This window comes from Zychaea mexicana (assembly GCF_025766255.1).
Source record: "Zychaea mexicana strain RSA 1403 chromosome Unknown BDB00scaffold_46, whole genome shotgun sequence".
NCBI classification, from domain to species: Eukaryota; Fungi; Mucoromycota; class Mucoromycetes; order Mucorales; family Lichtheimiaceae; genus Zychaea; species Zychaea mexicana.
This window is the reverse complement of record NW_026516709.1, coordinates 231,133-249,128: the sequence shown is the minus strand read 5'-3', so window position 1 is coordinate 249,128 and position 17,996 is coordinate 231,133. Positions and strand designations below refer to the sequence as shown.

The 17,996-nt window shown below is 42.1% G+C and overlaps 7 protein-coding genes across 7 annotated transcripts; 6 read left to right on the top strand and 1 right to left on the bottom strand.

Moving 5' to 3' along the window:
• Positions 1 to 269: 269 nt before the first annotated feature.
• BDB00DRAFT_827937 (uncharacterized protein) lies at positions 270 to 2,588 on the top strand (the record flags this gene model as incomplete). Its single annotated transcript, XM_053123823.1, has 3 exons — positions 270 to 282; positions 649 to 1,182; positions 1,275 to 2,588. The coding sequence occupies 3 exons, from the start codon at positions 270 to 272 to the stop codon at positions 2,570 to 2,572; spliced, it is 1,845 nt and encodes a 614-aa protein (XP_052978822.1). The 3' UTR covers positions 2,573 to 2,588.
• A 1,228-nt stretch (positions 2,589 to 3,816) lies between these two features.
• On the top strand, positions 3,817 to 5,312 carry BDB00DRAFT_827935 (ADP-ribosylation factor). The gene is made up of 4 exons (XM_053123822.1): positions 3,817 to 4,074; positions 4,403 to 4,495; positions 4,584 to 4,829; positions 4,911 to 5,312. Exons 1-4 carry the CDS (start codon positions 3,927 to 3,929, stop codon positions 4,967 to 4,969), a joined length of 546 nt encoding a protein of 181 aa, XP_052978821.1. The 5' UTR covers positions 3,817 to 3,926; the 3' UTR covers positions 4,970 to 5,312.
• A 286-nt stretch (positions 5,313 to 5,598) lies between these two features.
• On the top strand, positions 5,599 to 10,097 carry BDB00DRAFT_873313 (uncharacterized protein; the record flags this gene model as incomplete). The annotated part of the gene is made up of 9 exons (XM_053127074.1): positions 5,599 to 5,722; positions 5,908 to 6,434; positions 6,668 to 6,815; positions 6,889 to 7,048; positions 7,135 to 7,540; positions 7,624 to 8,137; positions 8,222 to 9,211; positions 9,302 to 9,875; positions 9,968 to 10,097. 9 exons carry the CDS (start codon positions 5,599 to 5,601, stop codon positions 10,095 to 10,097), a joined length of 3,573 nt encoding a protein of 1,190 aa, XP_052978820.1.
• Positions 10,098 to 12,673: 2,576 nt separating this feature from the next.
• On the bottom strand, positions 12,674 to 13,463 carry BDB00DRAFT_788691 (uncharacterized protein; the record flags this gene model as incomplete). Its single annotated transcript, XM_053120831.1, has 2 exons — positions 12,674 to 12,690; positions 12,722 to 13,463. 2 exons carry the CDS (start codon positions 13,461 to 13,463, stop codon positions 12,674 to 12,676), a joined length of 759 nt encoding a protein of 252 aa, XP_052978819.1.
• A 2,429-nt stretch (positions 13,464 to 15,892) lies between these two features.
• On the top strand, positions 15,893 to 16,673 carry BDB00DRAFT_430340 (uncharacterized protein). The gene is made up of 4 exons (XM_053117364.1): positions 15,893 to 16,070; positions 16,187 to 16,252; positions 16,331 to 16,514; positions 16,593 to 16,673. The coding sequence occupies exons 1-3, from the start codon at positions 15,926 to 15,928 to the stop codon at positions 16,390 to 16,392; spliced, it is 273 nt and encodes a 90-aa protein (XP_052978818.1). The 5' UTR covers positions 15,893 to 15,925; the 3' UTR covers positions 16,393 to 16,514; positions 16,593 to 16,673.
• BDB00DRAFT_873311 (uncharacterized protein) lies at positions 16,396 to 17,304 on the top strand (the record flags this gene model as incomplete). The annotated part of the gene is made up of 4 exons (XM_053127073.1): positions 16,396 to 16,441; positions 16,593 to 16,972; positions 17,043 to 17,142; positions 17,255 to 17,304. 4 exons carry the CDS (start codon positions 16,396 to 16,398, stop codon positions 17,302 to 17,304), a joined length of 576 nt encoding a protein of 191 aa, XP_052978817.1.
• On the top strand, positions 17,265 to 17,933 carry BDB00DRAFT_909963 (cytochrome P450; the record flags this gene model as incomplete). The annotated part of the gene is made up of 3 exons (XM_053128644.1): positions 17,265 to 17,494; positions 17,584 to 17,779; positions 17,882 to 17,933. Exons 1-3 carry the CDS (start codon positions 17,305 to 17,307, stop codon positions 17,931 to 17,933), a joined length of 438 nt encoding a protein of 145 aa, XP_052978816.1. The 5' UTR covers positions 17,265 to 17,304.
• Between the last annotated feature and the right edge of the window lie 63 nt (positions 17,934 to 17,996).

Sequence of the window (17,996 nt, the reverse complement as noted above, 5' to 3'; positions counted from 1 at the left end):
GAAAAAAACAGCCGAATTAAACGCCGAGTTGTTTGAAGGACGCGCTACATAAATAAAACAGTGCGGAAAGAGAGTAATTGGAGGCCAAACAGCTTGGCAGTAGCATAGTGTATATGTGTTTGCTTGGTTTTTGTGGCCATTATAATTGTGAAAAATGGGGTTTGCTGGCAAGACAGATTTCCTGATCATCGCGCGGTACATAACTACCTGTGCGACAATGGCAGTATCCGTATATGTGGGCAGGTCATATAGCATGATACAATTAATCAATGTTTTGCGCCCGTCCCTAAAACACAGATTATTTGACGCTGTACAACGTACAGAAACTCCACCTTGTTTTCTGCATTACATTCAACTGACGACAGAGCGAAGTTCCCAAACCGCTTTTCTTTCTCTTCTGCTCCCTACTCATCTTTCTCTCGCCTTTAAACTTTTCATTAATGTCAAAAGAAAGCGCCTCAGCCAGTTTTCCGTTATATACACTCGACGTCAAACGTACTCTGAACTCATTTGAAAAGATCGGACCAGCCATTGACAACCGTGACTATGACCGTGCCCTAAAACTTACGTCGATCACCATTGACTGTATCCAGAAAGATCAATTGATCAAGGCCCTTGATCACCGCGCTTATGTTCTCGGGAAAAAAGCCCGTTTTGGTGAAGCCGTTCAAGACGCTCAGCGGATTATATCACTTGCACCTACCTGGGCGATGGGCTACTGCCGACTTGGTGATCTTTACGCACAGCAAGGAAAGCAGCTCGATGCAATCGACACATATTCTATCGGTCTGCAAAGCGTATCGCAAGACGCCTCTCTATATGCTCAACTTATCGAGGGCAAACATTCTGCCGAGCTACAAAATGAGAAGCGCGTCGATTTCATTCGCAGCCTTCCAGTGGAGGTTATGGCCAAGATTATCACACTATTGCCTAGAGATGCTAAATTGGTCTGCTTGCAAGTGTCGAGCATTTGGTGCAAAAGAACATTGGAGTTCTCTGGGTCATGGCGAGTATCGAGCGGCGATGACATGACAGACGAGCAATCTATTAAAGTGGTGACGTACATTGCTGCCTATGTCGAACAGCTGACCATCGACACAAGCAATCAGCAGGTTTGGAATCAACTTCTTGTGGATATGCAAGGCGGCCATTTCCGAAAGATTACATCGCTCCATCTTACAGGTACGTAGCCAACATGATAACCACTACACAGAAACCTACAGGTTTTAGCTTTACTGAGCCGTTTACACATGAAAATAATTTATCATTTTTAGGCATTGCGGGGAGAAGCATCAATCGGGATATGCTTGTGCCTATGTCTGTCGCATTTTCAAAAATGAACAATACGTTAACGAGGCTACAGTTCGACGCTAATAATGATTATCACCAATCGCATCTAATCAAGCTCGCGGATCTACTGTGCATGTGCACAAATTTGACGAGTTTACGATACCGATCAGAGTCCACATCGTTCGATTGGATTGGTGCTTTTACATACGTCGGGCAACGCCTTACCCTGACTGATCTTGAGATCAAGTGCCACACCAGCTTAAGATGTAATATCGAACCATTGCTACAGCGGTGCCACAAGTTAAAACGCTTGGTACTTGGTAATTGCTCGTGGGAAGGTCTTTTAAACAGCATCAGCCGAAATGGTCCTAGTCTGGAGATTTTCAGTTTTGATGACAAAGACACAGTACCTGACGTTCTGGAGGACGACGCTGACATGGAACGGCAATCTTCTGGTTTGCGCTTCTTTCACGTGGGGAATGCTAAAAGATACGACGACCTATTTACACTAATAAGAAATCACTCTGCCAGTCTTGAGGACCTGTCCCTGAGCATTTACAACGGAGGGTTTTATTCAATTGGACAATCCGTGACATACAGCGATATTCGACTCAACAAATTAAAAAAATTCACCTTCACAAGAGACAACTACAACATCATGGAACCATTTCTTAGGCACGTAATATCAACATCCGACAATTTAAGGCACTTATGTGTAAACGGCTCTGTCAATGCGGAACCTATCGTCAGGACTTTATTAACCCGGCCTCGCCTCGAGTGCTTGGAGATCAACCCGTATCACCATCCATTTGGTATACAACATCCATGGACCCAGTTGTTCGAAGCGTACGCCGCATCTTCGTCTGCACTGACTTTCCAAATGATTTCACTGAAACAATATGATCTCAGTGGTGCTTCCTTGACAGCTCTTGGGAAAATCTCGACTTTGCAAGAGGTCACGTTAGAAAATTTACCCAGAGCTACTGGACCGATGATCGTCGCATTCCTTACAAAAGTAGGCAACAACGTGACCACCCTCAATCTCAGCACACTGCCAGTAATACGGAACGACGAGTTAAAAACTGTGGCCGGCATGAAGGGGTTACGGGCACTAAAGCTTCGACAGCTCCCGAATGTGACAGAGAACGGCGTTATTCGAATGGTGGATACAATGACATCAAAATTACGTTGCTTGACAATTGAAAGATGCAGTGGGGTTACGGAAAAAGCAATTGTACATGCAAAACAGAAAATCAATATTGTAGAGTATCAAGCATTTTAAAAACTGTATTATTCTCAATACGTAGTAAAGATAAACATTAATTGCTTAAAATAAAAAATGGTTTTAGTACTTCAGTGCATTGTAGCGGGGACATATTCGAATTTACTGTATACACCTTCACAAAACCCTGCTGGTAAATGCCATCAATGCCCACCGCAATCGTCACAGGAGATACTGACAGTACCAAATATCTTTCCATGTGGTATCCACCAAGTGAACATCCTGAAATAGTTTTGCCAATAATGCATACGTGTCCTATCGATATTATTCTGCCTATTTAACGTACTATCACAACCATTGCAGGCAGAGCTTCATTGTTATTCAGACTCATTTTTCTGCACCAGTCCCAATGTTTTATATTGGGAATGCATGAATATTGCTGCGTCGGAACGATAAACTAGCAGGCCGATCTGTTTCATTATCATAGGTAACCGAGCCAAGACTGTAGTAGACTATTGATGCTTAGCAAAGATCCTAGATTTTGTTGCCATATTACAGTACAGTCTCTTTGTTGCTAAACGACGTCCATTCGGTGCAGTTGCCAAGATACCATAATTCAAGTCCTAGTAAACATGATTATCCAGGTACGGATCAAGTGCTCGTCAGGAACAAGCATAATGCGACTGAGTTTTCTTCTAAATAGCCAGCAACTTTTTTTCTCGCAGCAAATAAGAGATAAGAAACGTAGTCATTGCATGATTTCAATATGGATCAAGGAGATGAATGGAGGAACACGGGAGACAGAAGAGCTAGAACGGTTCAGTCTATCAAGATATACTCCCGCAACTTTGCCTTCTTTTTGATTATAGAACGAAGAGATAGTAATACCTGTGCTGCTGGGTTGGCGGCGGATATTGATGATCACCAGTAGTAGCACAGAGCTAAAAAAAAAAAGGTTCCTCCCGCATATATAATATGTCTCGCGCCTTGGAACGACGATGATGATCGAAACAAAACAAGGTTTAATGATGGCTAAATAACAATGATACTGCATGTGATATGGAAATGCTTGTTTGCTGCGAGTATTTTTGTTGGCTATGCAAAAGACAAGTGGCATGATGTGAAGTGGGCGAGTATGTGCACTGCCCGGGTTGTGACCACACGTCACTCTAATAAGGGCTGGCTAGGCGTTGGTTAATAGCGATTGGTTGCTGCCTATGAAAAAATTGCTGGACCGCTTACAATAGCACCCGTTCGTTTTGGGTTCGTAAGAAAAGAGCTGGCCCATAAAAAAAGAGCGCGAAAAAAAAGAGAACACAACCGGCATATCGCTTCCCCTCCCTCATCTCTTCCTTCTTCTTATATAAACCCCCACACATCATCTATACTTTTTCTTTAAAATTAATTCATCACCATGGGTTTAAGCTTCTCTAAACTTTTCTCTGACCTTTTCGGCAAGAAGGAAATGCGCATCTTGATGGTCGGTCTTGATGCTGCAGGTAAGACCACCATCCTGTACAAGTTGAAGTTGGGCGAAATTGTGACGACCATTCCTACCATTGGTAAGTTTTTCTTTTCTTCACTTTCTCTCATTGTCTCTTGTTTTGGTTCTATCTACTATCAAGTGGCACAAAAAAGCTCTTGTTGTACAGCGAGAATGGGAATGAAAAGAGCAAGGGAGAGGAAATCAGTTGCAGGGCAAGCTGTGATGAAGCTGGTTGGAATTGTATGGAAACACAAATAATAGCTTAAAATGTCGCGTGCTATTTCTTTCTTCCTCTTGCTCCCTGCTGCTGCTTCTTTTTGCTACCCTTGTTCCCTTTCTTACTCTGCCGTTCTTATTGTGAGTTCTTTTAAAAAACTAATGATATCCTATTTAATAACGAACAGGTTTCAACGTCGAGACCGTCGAGTACAAGAACATTTCGTTCACCGTGTGGGATGTCGGAGGTCAGGATAAGATCCGTCCCTTGTGGAGACACTGTAAGTAGTAACCCATTTATTTGCAGTATTTAATCTAAGGTGGACGTGTCTCTCTTCAGATGTACTTATTGTCATGAATCATGTCCAGACTTCCAAAACACTCAGGGTATTATCTTTGTTGTCGACTCGAACGATCGTGATCGTGTCTCAGAAGCACGCGACGAATTGCAGCGCATGTTGAACGAAGATGAGCTTCGTGATGCTTTGCTGTTGGTGTTTGCCAACAAGCAGGATCTTCCCAACGCCATGAACGCTGCTGAGATCACCGATAAGCTTGGTCTCCACTCTTTGCGCAACCGACACTGGTACATCCAGACCACCTGCGCAACAAGCGGTATGTGTTCTTCTCAAGAGAGAGAAAGAAGTTTGTGTTGGTATAGACACTCATCCTGCAATTTCTTATTATAAAAAACAGGTGATGGTCTTTATGAGGGCTTGGAATGGCTGTCGACCAACTTGAAGAGACGAAGCTAAGCGAAGAACGAAGAAAATGCAGCAACGCGTGCGCCAATCAAGAAGTTTGTCTCGTATATAGTTTGTTGGATTTTGTTTTGCGAATATCAGGCGTCTACTCTATCTTCTCTCCACACTCTCTACACACACACACACACAATCTTACACTCTCTATGTAGCTTGAAGAACACATCTATTTTCCCTCTCTCGCAGACCCATTACCCCGTCGTCCCTTTTGAAGAAAGACAAAAAGAATTATTAAAAAAAACAAGAATATATCACACAGATTACTCGAGGCTGCTGCTGTTTGTTTGCTTGTTGCTCTCTTGAATATGGAAACTTTTTCGAATATGACAAGTCGACAAAAAGGAATGATTGATAAAAAAAAAGAGCTGTGGAAATAGCACGTGGGAATACACCAAATATCGGACAAGCACGATATAGTTTGTATTCATAAAAAAATAAAGAGAAACGGCTCTAGCTCTCTTTTGCAAGCCAATCTCTTCTCTCTTCTCTCTCTCTGCCAGTAACCTCTCGCTCCTGCAACCCCGCGAGCCCCGACCCACACCCCACTCTTTTTTTTCTTTTGAGAAATACGCGACACACAGTCTTTAATTTCGCTCGTTCTCTTTCACAACCCTACAACAGCCATGGAACCACTTTCAAAGCCGTTGCAGGCCGCTGCCGATCTGGACACGGCACGATGTCAAGGAAACTGGGCGGTGGTGCCTGAACTTGCCAAAAAGTACAAAAGGTACCATCCAGATGAATCAGGTACAGTAAACTCACGTCTAATACAATAGCGACGCACAGACTCTCTATCTTTCGCTCCATCCACCTGTCTTGCCTTATCATTATACATAAACAACAGCCCCCTTTTTGTTTCAAGGGGTGGGGTGGGGGCGAAATTGTTAAATAAGGTTCTGAAAATTGACAACTTGACCTTTTTCTATGAAAAGTGATTGTGGCAACGGCTACCTACGAGGCCAAGTTTTCCTTGTTTGTAAATCAGCAACGTAAAGAAGAAGTGACGAGCAAAGGCGAAACGACATCGACACTAGAGCAACGGTACCGAGAGTCGAGTGCCTGGGACATCCGCAGAGATAGCAACGCTCTATTAACACCTATCCATTCGACTCACCATCATCATCATCATCACCACAGAAAAGAAGCAGTGCCAACAACGACACAACAAGGACATCATAGGAAATCTATTTGGGGCAATGGTAGTAGCAATGGTGGTGGTAGTGGCACCATCAATAGCAGCTACAACAAGTCATCGGCCCAACTCATTCCAGCACCTCAAGTACCCGAACTGTTACACGATTCCGATGTTGTTCATTGCAAAGATGATCCTCATCATATTGCTTTGGCACCACGTCTCAACCCAGCCGACACGGAAAAGTATTTGAAAGCGTTGCAGGAACTGATTAAAAAGCATATCAAGTCGGACGACTTACAGACAAAGGACGATCGCCAAGCGCAGGTACAGGAACAGATACACATTGAAATTGATTGTTTTCGTACTCTCCAAAGTTATTAACTTTTGGGGAGTGAAAAGCATTATTAATGGGAAGCGTGCCCGTTGCGGTGCTTGACCGTAATACAACAACAGCAAAACTCATAAAACACAATACTCTTTGATTGTGCAACCTTGCGAAAGATCGATGCATTGCTCCCAAAATTAGAAACTAATATTCTTTTTTTATTTCGTATCAGCTTGCCAAAATCGTTATAGCACGGATTTATTTCGAGACAGGGCGTTATGACAAGGCTCTGGAATCATTGGAAAGATTGGCCTTGCGTATGGAAGATGTACATTCCGGATACGGCATGGTTTTGCTTGTTCAAGCCCGTGTCATCAAAGGTATTTAGTTTGCACGATAGAATTACCTGTTTCGCGTCGTTGAACAAATCAAGTGCTAATACAACATTACCAGCAATTTGTTTTGAGATGCAAGGTGATATTCCAACTGCTCTCGAGACCTATGGTGCCGCTTGGGACGTTTATGATCAGCATCCATCTGAAAAGGGTGAAATGCTTTCGTTTTGGATTGAAGACTGTCTTTACCGGGCTATCTTGCTTCATGTGCGATCCGAGTAAGTTTAACTTTTGGTAGTTCAATAGTATTATGATTAAGAGAAACCCTCGTCTGTAATTAATATGTTGTACAAACTATACATAGGAGTGGCGCACGTCAAGTTTTGCCACTAATGCGAGGTTATATGCACCTAGCATCGTCACATTGGTCAGCCTTTTGGCGAATGCATAAGCGATGGCTTGTTTTCCAACAATACGGGCGTTTTCTCATCAAGGTTTGTCAAGGCGACACCTACTATCCCATGCCGATCAGCACACAACCGGGAACCAAAGGAAGCGCCAACAGTAGCAACACTGCCAGTGGCAAAGCTTCTGCTTACGAGGAATTGCTTTGCTTGACAGCTCTGTATAGAAACTTGTTGAGCTCAATCACAGCACGTTCTTCTACCCAAGAAAGATGTCGATATGTATTAGAGTTGGCCAACCTTATCGTTGATACACACAATGTGATCGGATGGGGTGAAATCAGTAACATTCGACGTGTTCTCCAGGTAGCAAGATTCTCTTTTATTGTCACAAAAGGTGTAGATGTTTGCATTCAAATATTAACAGTAGTTACGGGAAAAATTATCAGTTCCTTCAAAAAGCCAAAGAACACACGTTCAACAGCATGTGTATCTTTCGTTTCATTTTCTTTACGTTTATGCGACTGGGCAACTATGATGAAGCAAACTGTTCGTTGCGGAGCTACATGGAATTGGTGGGATTACCGGACGTTGACAAGACGGACGAAAACGGGTTTGAAACCACACCGTATGCTGATTTGGATGTCCCTGCTCGTGTCGAACGTATTCTCAGCAAACTCACTGCTTTACGACGTATCGAAGAAACAACAACGAAGAACGACGACATTGTTCACGAAAACGAGAATGAAATTAACGTCATTGAAGTTTTGTTGGCTGGTATTCAGCTTTATGGTCGTGAATTAAGGAACGGAAAGCAAGCAGCGTTTCTTGGTGATTTGGCTGTGGAATTGGCCTCCAGTATGGATCCATTTATATGCGATTATACTATCGAGGATTGGATGCCTATTATGGTAGCGTGTCATCGTATGCGTGGCACTGCTTACGGTCTTTATGCTGCACAAAGTAAGGCTTTAAAGTTATGACTACGATGAAGGAGAGTGGGAAAAACGTCGATTGAAGTACACCAACAATATGTTCTCAATATAGCACACGATCCGGATAACCGAGCAATATACCACAACGAAGCACTGACATCATTGCGGAAAGCATCGGAATACGATCTAAACTCTTGGAAAGTTCACTACGAAATCGCGCTGCAGCAAGCTCAAATGAAAGACATTGGGCCTGCCATTGCATCTGTGGGCAAATCGATCCAACTGAAGTCCGACCACATCCCATCTTGGCACCTCTTATCGCTCCTCAACTCTTGCAATCAATTTCGACAGATACCCCAAGCATTGCAAACGATCCAGGCCGGTTTACAAGAGTGCGGCAGTGGCACCATCAATGTACCCACCAATATCACCTATGGCATGCCCGTCTTGACTTGGAATGCAGACGAAAAGCATAGTCGTGTCTATCACGATAAATGCGAAGCCTATTTACGACTCCGGATCACTCAATTAGAACTTCTTGAAGCGTTGGAAGGACCCGATGCAGCACTGCGAGGCTATGGTGAGCTGTTCTCCATGTACACCTTGTTGGCACAAAGTCTGGGTATGAGCGAGGCTCAGGTGGCTGTACAGGCAAATGAAAGTCTTCAACGCATTGCGTCGATTCATGCCAAAGATTCAACAACACAACAAGATGCAACAGCAAATCGTAAATCATCAGTGCCCTCGTCCGAGGAACCACCTGCTTCTCCGCGTTCCACACGTTCGTCTAGAGCTAAATCCATGGATGGTCTTCGACGCCTTTCGGTATCTTCAACAAAACAACGTGGACCAGCATCGTCAGATTTGTCGACGGATCCAGTGCCACCGTTGCCTTCTGCTGCAGCTTCTAATACAACTGATGAGCTCAAGACACGGCGCAAATCGACAGACACAGTCCGTTCGACAAAAGATAAATCACGGAAAAAGAGTTTTGGCGATATCAGCTCAAGCAAACGATCCGGTACACCTACGAGTCATCAGTCAGCGCCGCGCCGAGAATCATCTAACAGTCGTCTCAATATCAAACGTGGATCTACTGCTGGTAAAACGATATATTATAGCTCATTTACTTTCATAATGGAGGAGAGAAGATTTTTTTGCTAACATGAAATCTACACTTTTCTGAATGTAGAGGAGCTAAGACGTGATTCAGCACCATCAGAAATCATTGCACCTGCCACATTAACGCCTTCATTCTCACTAGTCAGTATGCGTAGCAGTTCCTTTAGCAGTAGTTCTATTTCTTTGGCGACAACGACATCAACCACAACCACATTTCCTTCAGTCCCCTCATCTCCTAACAGCAATAACGCCAGTGCATTTGTACGAACCCAACGGGAACGCTGGCATCAGCTACTGATCAAACTGTGGCTCATGTCCACCAACACATTTATCAAGTCAGGTCGATTCGAAGAAGCTAGCAAAGCCATTGTCGAAGCTGAGCAACTGGGACTGATGGATGCTGTTGTATGGCACCAATTGGGTGATTTGTGTTGGCAAACGTACAAACACCAAGAACCAGACAATGAAGAATTGTTGGAGATTGCATTGGATGCGTACAAAAAGGCCTTGACGCTTGAACCAGATCATGTTCGTACGCATATTGATCTGGCGGCTGCATATATGGATATGAAGGAATGGGAACTAGCGGAAGGATTGTTGGAGCGAACGACCAAAGGACCTGGCTGGGATAAACCTGAAGCCTGGTAAGTAGTAAAATGGTTATTATATATACAAGTGATAAGATGCGGGATCTCCTGTAACACTGACTTGGAATTTTTTGCGTTGACGAATATAGGTATCTGTTGGGTACGGTTTACAAGCAGCAACAAGTACTCGATCAAGCAAAGAGCTGTCTGCTTTACGCCATGGAGTTAAACGAGGCCACACCCATGGGATCTTTTGTCGACTTGCCAAGATTCGTCTAATACAATTTCCCTTACTTACTCCTTCATACACCGCTGCTCGCTCCCCGTGCCGTAGCCTATATTACAACGCATTTATGTATACTTCATATATTCGCACTACTACTATTAATATCCTTCTGGACCCTTCCTCTTGTTGTTTCTTATTTGATCAAACACCTCTTCTGCTATCATTATATGTACTCTAATGTTGTGATTACTTAAAATATCATTTCTCTGTCTCTACCACTTTTCTCCTTGTTGATTAGCAAAGTATAACTAAAATTCAGATTAGAAAGGTACTACTGCTATTCCACCAAGAATTCTGCTTGCTACAATACTGGAATGTTGAGTACTAAAAGCTATTCTTTGTTTAGCTGAATGATTGATTGAGGAGTTTTTGAGCAAAAACGCGGATGCAAACATCTAAAGCTTACGCTCAGCTCATTTCCTCTGCGACTTGATCCAAAACTTGTTAAATTTTGCACAATCCTTTTTTTTTTTTTGCAAAAGTTGCAAGAGTATTTCTTTATAGATGGATTGAAAAGTTCTAGGTCTTCTGTCTTCCGTTTCTCTCCATTCATCTCCAAAAGTTGTTGCCTATGATATTTCGATAATTGAAAGAAAACTCAGTAGTATTATGCTTGTTCCTGACGAGCACTTGATCCGTACCTGGATAATCATGTTTACCAGGACTTGAAAATATGTATCTTGGCAATTGCATCAAATGGACGTCGCTTAGCAACAAAGAGACTGTACTGTAATATGGCAACAAAATCTAGGATCTTTGCTAAGCATCAATAGTCTACTACAGTCTTGGCTCGGTTACCTATGATAATGAAACAGATCGGCCTGCTGGTTTATCGTTCCGACGCAGCAATATTCATGCATTCCCAATATAAAACATTGGGACTGGTGCAGAAAAATGAGGCTGAATAACAATGAAGCTCTGCCTGCAATGGTTGTGATAGTACGTTAAATAGGCAGAATAATATCGATAGGACACGTATGCATTATTGGCAAAACTATTTCAGGATGTTCACTTGGTGGATACCACATGGAAAGATATTTGGTACTGTCAGTATCTCCTGTGACGATTGCGGTGGGCATTGATGGCATTTACCAGCAGGGTTTTGTGAAGGTGTATACAGTAAATTCGAATATGTCCCTGCTACAATGCACTGAAGTACTAAAACCATTTTTTATTTTCAGCAATTAATTTTATCTTTACTACGTATTGAGAATAATACAGTGTTTATTATGCTTGATACTCTACTATATTGATTTTCTGTTTTGCATGTACAATTGCTTTTTCCGTAACCCCACTGCATCTTTCAATTGTCAAGCAACGTAATTTTGATGTCATTGAATCCACCATTTGAATAACGCCGTTCTCTGTCACATTCGGGAGCTGTCGAAGTTTTAGTGCCCGTAACCCCTTCATGCCGGCCACAGTTTTTAACTCGTCGTTCCGTATTACTGGCAGTGTGCTGAGATTGAGAGTGGTCACGTTGTTGCCTAATTTTTTTAGGAATGCGCCGATCATTGGCCCAGTAACGTCGAGTAAATCATCTAACGTGACCTCTTGCAAAGTCGAGATCTTCGCAAGAGCTGTCACGCAAGTAACATCAAGATCACATTGTTTCAGTGAAATCATTTGGAAAGTCAGTGCAGACGAAGATGCGGCGTACGCTTCGAACAACTGGGTCCATGGATGTTGTATACCAAATTGACGGTGATACTGGTTGATCTCCAAGCACTCGAGGCGAGGCCGGGTTAATAAAGTCCTGGCGATAGGTTCCGCATTGACAGAGCCGTTTACACATAAGTGCCTTAAATTGTCGGATGTTGATATTACGTGCCTAAGAAATGGTTCCATGATGTTGTGGTTGTCTCTTGTGAAGGTGAATTTTTTTAATTTGTTGAGTCGAATATCGCTGTATGTCACGGATTGTCGAATAATTTGATGAAACCCTCCGTTGTAAAGGCTCAGGGACAGGTCCTCAAGACTGGCAGAGTGATTTTTTATTAGTGTAAATAGGTCGTCGCATCCTTTAGCATTCACCACGTGAAAGAAGCGCAAACCAGAAGATTGCCGTTCCATGTCAGCGTCGTCCTCCAGAACGTCAGGTACTGTGTCTTTATCATCAAAACTGAAAATCTCCAGACTAGGAGCATTTCGGCTGATGCTGTTAAAAAGACCTTCCCACGAGCAATTTCCAAGTACCAAGCGTTTTAACTTGTGGCACCGCTGTAGCAATGGTTCGATATTACATCTTAAGCTGGTGTGGCACTTGATCTCAAGATCAGTCAGGGTAAGGCGTTGCCCGACGTATGTAAAAGCACCAATGCAATCGGACGATGTGGACTCTGATCGGTATCGTAAACTCGTCAAATTTGTGCAGATGCACAGTAGATCCGCGAGCTTGATTAGATGCGATTGGTGATAATCATTATTAGCGTCGAACTGTAGCCTCGTTAACGTATTGTTCATTTTTGAAAATGCGACAGACATAGGCACAAGCATATCCCGATTGATGTTTCTCCCCGCAATGCCTAAAAATGATATATTATTTTCATGTGTAAACGGCTCAGTAAAGCTAAAACTTGTAGGTTTCTGTGTAGTGGTTATCATGTTGGCTACGTACCTGTAAGATGGAGCGATGTAATCTTTCGGAAATGGCCGCCTTGCATATCCACAAGAAGTTGATTCCAAACCTGCTGATTGCTTGTGTCGATGGTCAGCTGTTCGACATAGGCAGCAATGTACGTCACCACTTTAATAGATTGCTCGTCTGTCATGTCATCGCCGCTCGATACTCGCCATGACCCAGAGAACTCCAATGTTCTTTTGCACCAAATGCTCGACACTTGCAAGCAGACCAATTTAGCATCTCTAGGCAATAGTGTGATAATCTTGGCCATAACCTCCACTGGAAGGCTGCGAATGAAATCGACGCGCTTCTCATTTTGTAGCTCGGCAGAATGTTTGCCCTCGATAAGTTGAGCATATAGAGAGGCGTCTTGCGATACGCTTTGCAGACCGATAGAATATGTGTCGATTGCATCGAGCTGCTTTCCTTGCTGTGCGTAAAGATTACCAAGTCGGCAGTAGCCCATCGCCCAGGTAGATGCAAGTGATATAATCCGCTGAGCGTCTTGAACGGCTTCACCAAAACGAGCTTTTTTCCCGAGAACATAAGCGCGGTGATCAAGGGCCTTGATCAATTGATCTTTCTGGATACAGTCAATGGTGATCGACGCAAATTTTAGGGCACGGTCATAGTCACGGTTGTCAATGGCTGGTCCAATCTTTTCAAATGAGTTCAGAGTACGTTTGACGTCGAGTGTATATAGCGGAAAACTGGCTGAGGCGCTTTCTTTTGACATTAATGAAAAGTTTAAAGGTGAGAGAAAGAGGAGTAGGGAGCAGAAGAGAAAGAAAAGCGGTCTGGGAACTTCGCTCTGTCGTCAGTTGAATGTAATGCAGAAAACAAGGTGGAATTCTGTACAACAATATATAATAGACAGGTTTATTGTTTCACAGCGTCAAACAATCCGCGTTTCAAGGGCGAGCGCAAAACCTAGATTAATTGTATCTTGCTATATGGCCTGCCCCAGTATTTCCAAGAGATACTGACACTTCCATAATCACACATGTAATTACCGCGCGATGATCAACAAGTTTTTCTTGCCAGCAAATCCCATTTCTCATGATTATGTATAATGGCCGCAAAAACCAAGCAAACGCATATACACTATGCTACTGCCAAGCTCTTTTGGCCTCCAATCATACTATCTTGACACGGTTATATTTATGTAGTGCGTCTTTCATACAATTCAGCGTTCAATTCGGCTTTTTTTCCCTTGTATGCACGCTATGTATATATTCTTCCAGCCCACGACGAGATGTTTAAAGCAGTCCTAGAAGCACTACTTACTATGCGTATCTACAGTAATATAATGAATTTGCTGTTTCTAGTGGTATTCAAGCGTATTTTGATACCACGCTAAACGCTGAGTGAGCCATTTCAACGCTGCTAAGCATATATGCGACCGTATTGCAGAGCAATTCCCTTATTCCGGCACAAAAATAAGAGTTGGTAGTTCCCCCCCCCCTCAATTTTTTTGAAGTTTAAGGTCAGCCGCCAGAGACACTGTACTGGGCAGCAGAGGGGCATTTGACAAAGTACTTATTCTGCCCCAAATTTACTTTGAAAGTCAGTTGCGAGAGAGTGTAAAGACAGTTGAAAAAAACCGTTAAAGTGTACTTGTCATCTTGTTTCATAAGAGAATTGTATATTTCAACTATATGAAAGGTAAGTAAAGAGAGAACGGGAGGGGTAAGATCTTACTACTACAAGAGGAGAAACAAAAATGGAGGTAAAAAACAAACCACTTTTCATATAAGAAATAAACTTGGTTTGTTATTATTACTTCTTTACAACTTCCTTTTTCACCTCCATTTTTGTTTTTCTTATTGTAGTAGTAAGATCTTGCCTCTCCCGTTCTCTCTTTACTTACCTTTCATATAGTTGAAATATACAATTCTCTTATGAAACAAGATGACAAGTACACTTTAACGGTTTTTTTCAACTGTCTTTACACTCTCTCGCAACTGACTTTCAAAGTAAATTTGGGGCAGAATAAGTACTTTGTCAAATGCCCCTCTGCTGCCCAGTACAGTGTCTCTGGCGGCTGACCTTAAACTTCAAAAAAATTGAGGGGGGGGGAACTACCAACTCTTATTTTTGTGCCGGAATAAGGGAATTGATTACAGAGCTGTATGAAGAAACCGGAGCTAACTACGATCATTTCTAGAACCTTAAGAGAGGTGTTTTGGAAAGGCTTTCTACCGATGACCATAGCATCGACACAGGGCGACATTGGAAAGCAAAAGAGCTTTTGCAAAAGTATGACGCTTGGAACGAATCCGTCACTTGATGATTACATACATCCAAGTCGTATTAGCATCATTAGCATAAAATTCGTGCTAATATTTTTACAAAAACAGATGTCTAAAAGGTTGGCATAGAATAAGCGTAATGTAAGAAGATACTTAGAGAACGTACGTGCAACTTCTTCGGGTTAATTCAACACCCACGCCCCATTGACCGTCTGAGTTGGTAGTATGTACATTTCGCTCACGATAACAATACAAAATTTTAGAGTCTTTAGTTTATAATATATAATTGACGAACACGAATAAACAAAAAGAACCAGCCTACAACTTTAAGTTTCAAGGACAAAACGATATTTTGCTTTACCCTCTTTCAGCGCCTGAATAGCTTCCTGAATTTGATCCATAGGATACTTTTGGATCCAAGGTCGAACATTCTTTTCAGCGGCGAACTCGAGCATTTCACGTATCTGCTTGGTGAGCCTACGGCAGCGCCAACTATTATATTGAAAAAATGGTATTGATTATGCACACTTGATATCTTTTAAAACTGGTTAATACTTGTTTTGCCCGTTCCACACTAATGGAACGGAAAAGAAGGGTATCATTTATTCCTTATCGCTTATCGAACACTCTACTTAATAAAGGAATAGCAGCAACACAACGGTCAAGTATATACTATTAGGTAATCGATGCAAAGGACTACGAAGTTGATCGATTTATGAATTTGCCAAGTTTTTTCAAGTTCTCTACATCCACTATGTGGGCTATCTTGGCGTGTGTCATATAACGACAAAAGGAATATGCTTGAACAGGGGAAGGACATCAAAGGATAGTTCGTCCATATAACATATAAAAAGTCGATTTGCTTTTCCTCAATGGAAAGATACATTTTACAGCTTCCTATTTTCGAACCCTTCGCTTCTTGTATGCTATCGTTTTTACAAGTGCAATGACAGTTTTTATCGCTCTTGCCATTTCTTACTGCATTTTCCGAAACGCCCTTGCCAATTTCACATGGTCAACTCAAAAACCAACAGTGCCAAAAGGAGCCAAGAAAATACTGGTCCCGACAAACGACTATACACCTTTTTTTGGTATAAATGATTACGATCTGTTTTCACATCCTCTTCTACCTAATATGAGTAAAAATGATTAGCATATCATGTGAAGCGTTGACTAAAGAATGCTCACATAAGTTTTGGCCAAATAGGGCACATACTCGCGCTATTTTTCAAATTGCCTGGGGCTCAACTGGAAAAGTGGCAAAAAGAATTAGGTTAATTTTATAATATAAACACCTTTAGGAGAAAACCGTTGTTATCTATCCTCTTCTAAGTATTATTTGTAATAATAGGACCTACCATTCAGATTAACATGGGCGTGAAGCCATGGATAATCCTCGGTGACCATATTTAGCCCATGAAATTAACACCACCGGCAGCATTACCATTATTTCACGCACGAGGTTTATGCACAGGACAACCGAGGAATTATTCTCGCAAATCCTTCTGAACAGTGGCGAAAAACGCGAGCAGCAAGTAACGCATACGATAAGAAAAAGCAGCCCAAGTAGTCTCATAAACAATTACCAACAACTGTGTAATGATTATTCTTAGTGCATCGCTTGGCCTCATCCAAAACTATTCATAAACTTGAGGATGCTTTAACACTGGAAACTGAGTGTTTGATAGATCGTCTACTGGAGCAAACATTATCATCGTCAACATCAGTACCTAGCATTTATACCAACAACAGCAGTAGCATCAGTAGCGATAACAACGGGGATAATGACCATCAAGAACAATGTAAAGGAGTAGACGTATTACTGCATCTTAATCTCTTTACCATGAATTACATTCTGGTAGTCGGATTTGGAAAACGTGCTGAATCAATGGAGGATCCTTTATTTCGCACTCTATTGGAAAGCGTCGAAGAGCCATTCCGACACTTCAACATTATCAAAGATCTCAAGACGTATTTGCCACTCGTTTCCTTTGTGGATAACTTTTTCAGATCCGAAATGCAAAATTTTGCCCAAAGAAAAGCTACATCCATTATATACAAAGCTGATAGAAGAAGCCTTGGATGGCGACGTTGACTGTTTGGTCAAACAGTTAAGCCAGCTTGAACAGATCGATCACAATGATGCGTTGGTTGTAGCAATGAGTAAGTGTAAAGCTAAGGATCCCTTGCTCTGATTTTATACATACAAGGTTACGATTGTATTGCACGATCTAATGGTATACGAAACTACTTTTTATGTTTTTATCTTCTATAGGCGATCTCGGCGTTGCAGGCTCTGATACAACTGCAGTCATAGCATCATGAATGATGCTTAGTTTGTGTTGTCACCATGAAGCCCAACATAAATTACGAGAAGAGGTCGATCAATTCATTGCAGAAAATGAACGCTTGCCGACAATGCAACTACCGCATCTGATATCAGCAACAAAAGAATGCATGCGATATCGTCCCATCGCTAGTCCTTTTGGTATTCTTCACGAAACAACTGAGGATCGTAAGTCTCGGCCTTTTGTCTCCTTTCAGAAATAGTGACAAGAAATTTATCAGCAATAAGAGCTCGATCCATTTACTGGACTTATTTAGTGTTATGCCGCGGGTATTTTATTCCCAAGGGAACTTCAATTGCTTACAACATGCGGGCAATGCATGAGAGCCCTGACGTCTATGACGACCCTGACAAATTTATTCCGAATCGTTTCTTGAATCGATTAAAACCAATGTCAGCTCTCGCTAACGGCCCAATTCATGAAAGAGATCATTATAACTTTGGATGGGGACGGTAAGTGATGATAACGATATGTTATATATGGTGATACGCAAAATGGTTTTGGTATAAGCAGGTACTAAAAAATGTAATTCTGCTATCATTATGGTTAAAAAGACGTACATGCCCAGGAATTCACCTGATAAATGATTGTATTGCATATGTATAGGCTGTAACAAATTTCGATAACAAATCGCTGATCGAGTCATTGCTGAATTTCTAGGCAGAGGTT